Source organism: Sinocyclocheilus anshuiensis, unplaced genomic scaffold (genome assembly GCF_001515605.1).
Source record: "Sinocyclocheilus anshuiensis isolate Anshui unplaced genomic scaffold, SAMN03320099.WGS_v1.1 scaffold891, whole genome shotgun sequence".
Taxonomy (NCBI): domain Eukaryota; kingdom Metazoa; phylum Chordata; class Actinopteri; order Cypriniformes; family Cyprinidae; genus Sinocyclocheilus; species Sinocyclocheilus anshuiensis.
In genome coordinates, this window is record NW_015546076.1 from 299,242 (window position 1) to 301,453 (window position 2,212).

Genomic DNA, 2,212 nt, shown 5'->3' on the forward strand with positions numbered 1-2,212 from the left:
TGCTTAATACAGCGCCATCTGTTCATGAATAAGTTAAACATTAACATATGCTATTTAAATACCAATTAAGTGGGGGAGTATATGCTTTCATCAGTGTTTTTTGAAACGTGACTCAATATAACAGTGCGACTACCTAAAAATGCTTTTACTGTTATATAAACACAGATTTGTGAGCATTGGAATTGATTGTTATTCATTATTAGTATATATGTGTCATTGTTAGAATAAGCATGCAATACACATCGTGCTTGTCATCACAGAATTTTATTTGTCAACTATCCATTTCCTGGTTCCTTTGCTGTCATTTTGAAAAAAAAGAGGGATGGATTACATGGTAGAACAATCTGTTGTCCTCCATCAGCAGACTAATAAATTACATGAACCTGACATGTCAGACCCAGCTCCCCTCTGCATCCTCTCAACAGATGGCTTTCACTTTAATGTCACAGGAAGAGTATGGAACACTTGAAAGGTCAAAGACTGCTTATGAAAATACACGTGATGAATTTGATTGATGGGCGAGAAGTGGATTTACTCAAGCTGTTATCGCTGAGGTTTTTAGATGGAGATGTAAATGTCAGCTAATACACAGGCGTGATAATGTGTATACCGTATGTGCGAGCTAGCTATCACATTCAACCTACGCATGTGTATGAATGGTATTTGTGCTGCTTATCATAGTCTGTAGTTTCACCAGTTTCCCTTTGCCTGCTAGATTATCATAAATAAATGGAAAATCAGTCTAAAATTGGAACTTGACCATCTGCACTTACTGTACATCTGAGGATTATCTTTAGCATGACAGTTTACCTCCATCATTATCATTGACCGTTTTCTCAACAGTCACACAAGCCTCTCATTTTAATGCGCTTGACCATATGATATCTACAGGTCCTACTAGCCTATTAGTTTATTTTTCATATTTTTATCTTTTTTCTTAGCATGTTTCTTGAGCATCAGTGTATTAGAATGATTTCTAAAGGATCAGTAATGATGCTGAAAATTCAGCTTTTCCATCACAGGAATAAATTGGATTTTAAAATATACTCAGATAGAAAACAGTTGTTTTAAATTGTAATAATATTTTACAACATTACAGTTTTAACTATATTTTACCAATATAGCCTTGGTGAGTGGAAGAGACATTAAAAACATTTAAAATCTTACTGACCCCAAACTTTTCAACAGTGGTGTACATGGATGTGTGGTTTTTTTTTTTTTGGAATCATGCTTTCTTTCAATATCTTACATCATGATCATTTTTTAAGATGTTGCTTAAGATTAAACTTTTCAAAATGTGCCTCAAGACCCTTCTTGAAACCCCATTCCATTGAACGGGGTTGTCTGAGTGGTTCAGACAAACAATTTGCAAATGTGTAGTACTGTGCATACCTAGTTGTGTCTTAAGGTCTCTCTGTGTATTTTTGACTGCAGGTCATCTCCTACTTCTCAGGACAGATTGGCATCGGTAGCACTGACTTTCGGAGGCGAGTGGGTTTTGCCATGTCAATGCCCTCTGCCAATCTGTCCATCTATATCAACAACACGCAGGAGTCTGACTCCGGGCGCTATCACTGCCACGTGATCATTCCTGGAGCTCCAGGCCTGTCTGGGGAAGTACACCTTAATGTTAAAGGTACATTGGCAAAATATTAACATATTTGGGGCATTTAAGTGTCTGTGTCATGATTTCTTTCTCTGTTTGTTCTAGTTCCTCCATCCATGCCTGTATGCTCTATGACAGGAAACCCTGTACTGAGTGGCAATGTAACATTGAGCTGTAAATCCAGCTATGGCAAACCTGTTCCTCAGTACAAATGGACCAAAGCAGCTCCTCTTTCTGAGGTCTTCTTCTCTCCCATGCAAAGTGAGTTTCCTGCATCTGTATGTTTGCCATTGTTTGATTGTCTTTCTTTATCTGAGAAAAATTCGGGAGCTTCTGTGGATGCATTAAAAATAATTTTTGATTTGATTTTTCATACATTATTGATACCGAAAGGTACAGTGTGACAATTTTGTTTAATTTGCTGTATGTGTTGATATATATATTGACTGGTTAAAATGTGGTTAAATTAGATGGTACATTACAATTCAAAAGTTAGGGATCTGTGAGATTTTTAAATGTTACTGTATACTGTAAAAACAGTGATATTGTGATATATTACAATTTAAGATAAATGTTTTATATATATATATATATATATATATATTT

General features: G+C 35.7%; 1 protein-coding gene across 2 annotated transcripts in view; it reads left to right on the top strand.

Annotated features, from left to right (window-relative positions):
• esamb (endothelial cell adhesion molecule b) overlaps positions 1–2,212 on the top strand; it is a 49,852-nt gene that overhangs the window by 32,695 nt on the left and 14,945 nt on the right. For both annotated transcript variants that reach the window (XM_016501335.1, XM_016501336.1), the window contains exons 3-4: positions 1,435–1,636; positions 1,712–1,867. In XM_016501335.1, the coding sequence (XP_016356821.1) occupies positions 1,435–1,636; positions 1,712–1,867 (358 nt within the window). The remainder of the gene's footprint in view (positions 1–1,434; positions 1,637–1,711; positions 1,868–2,212) is intronic.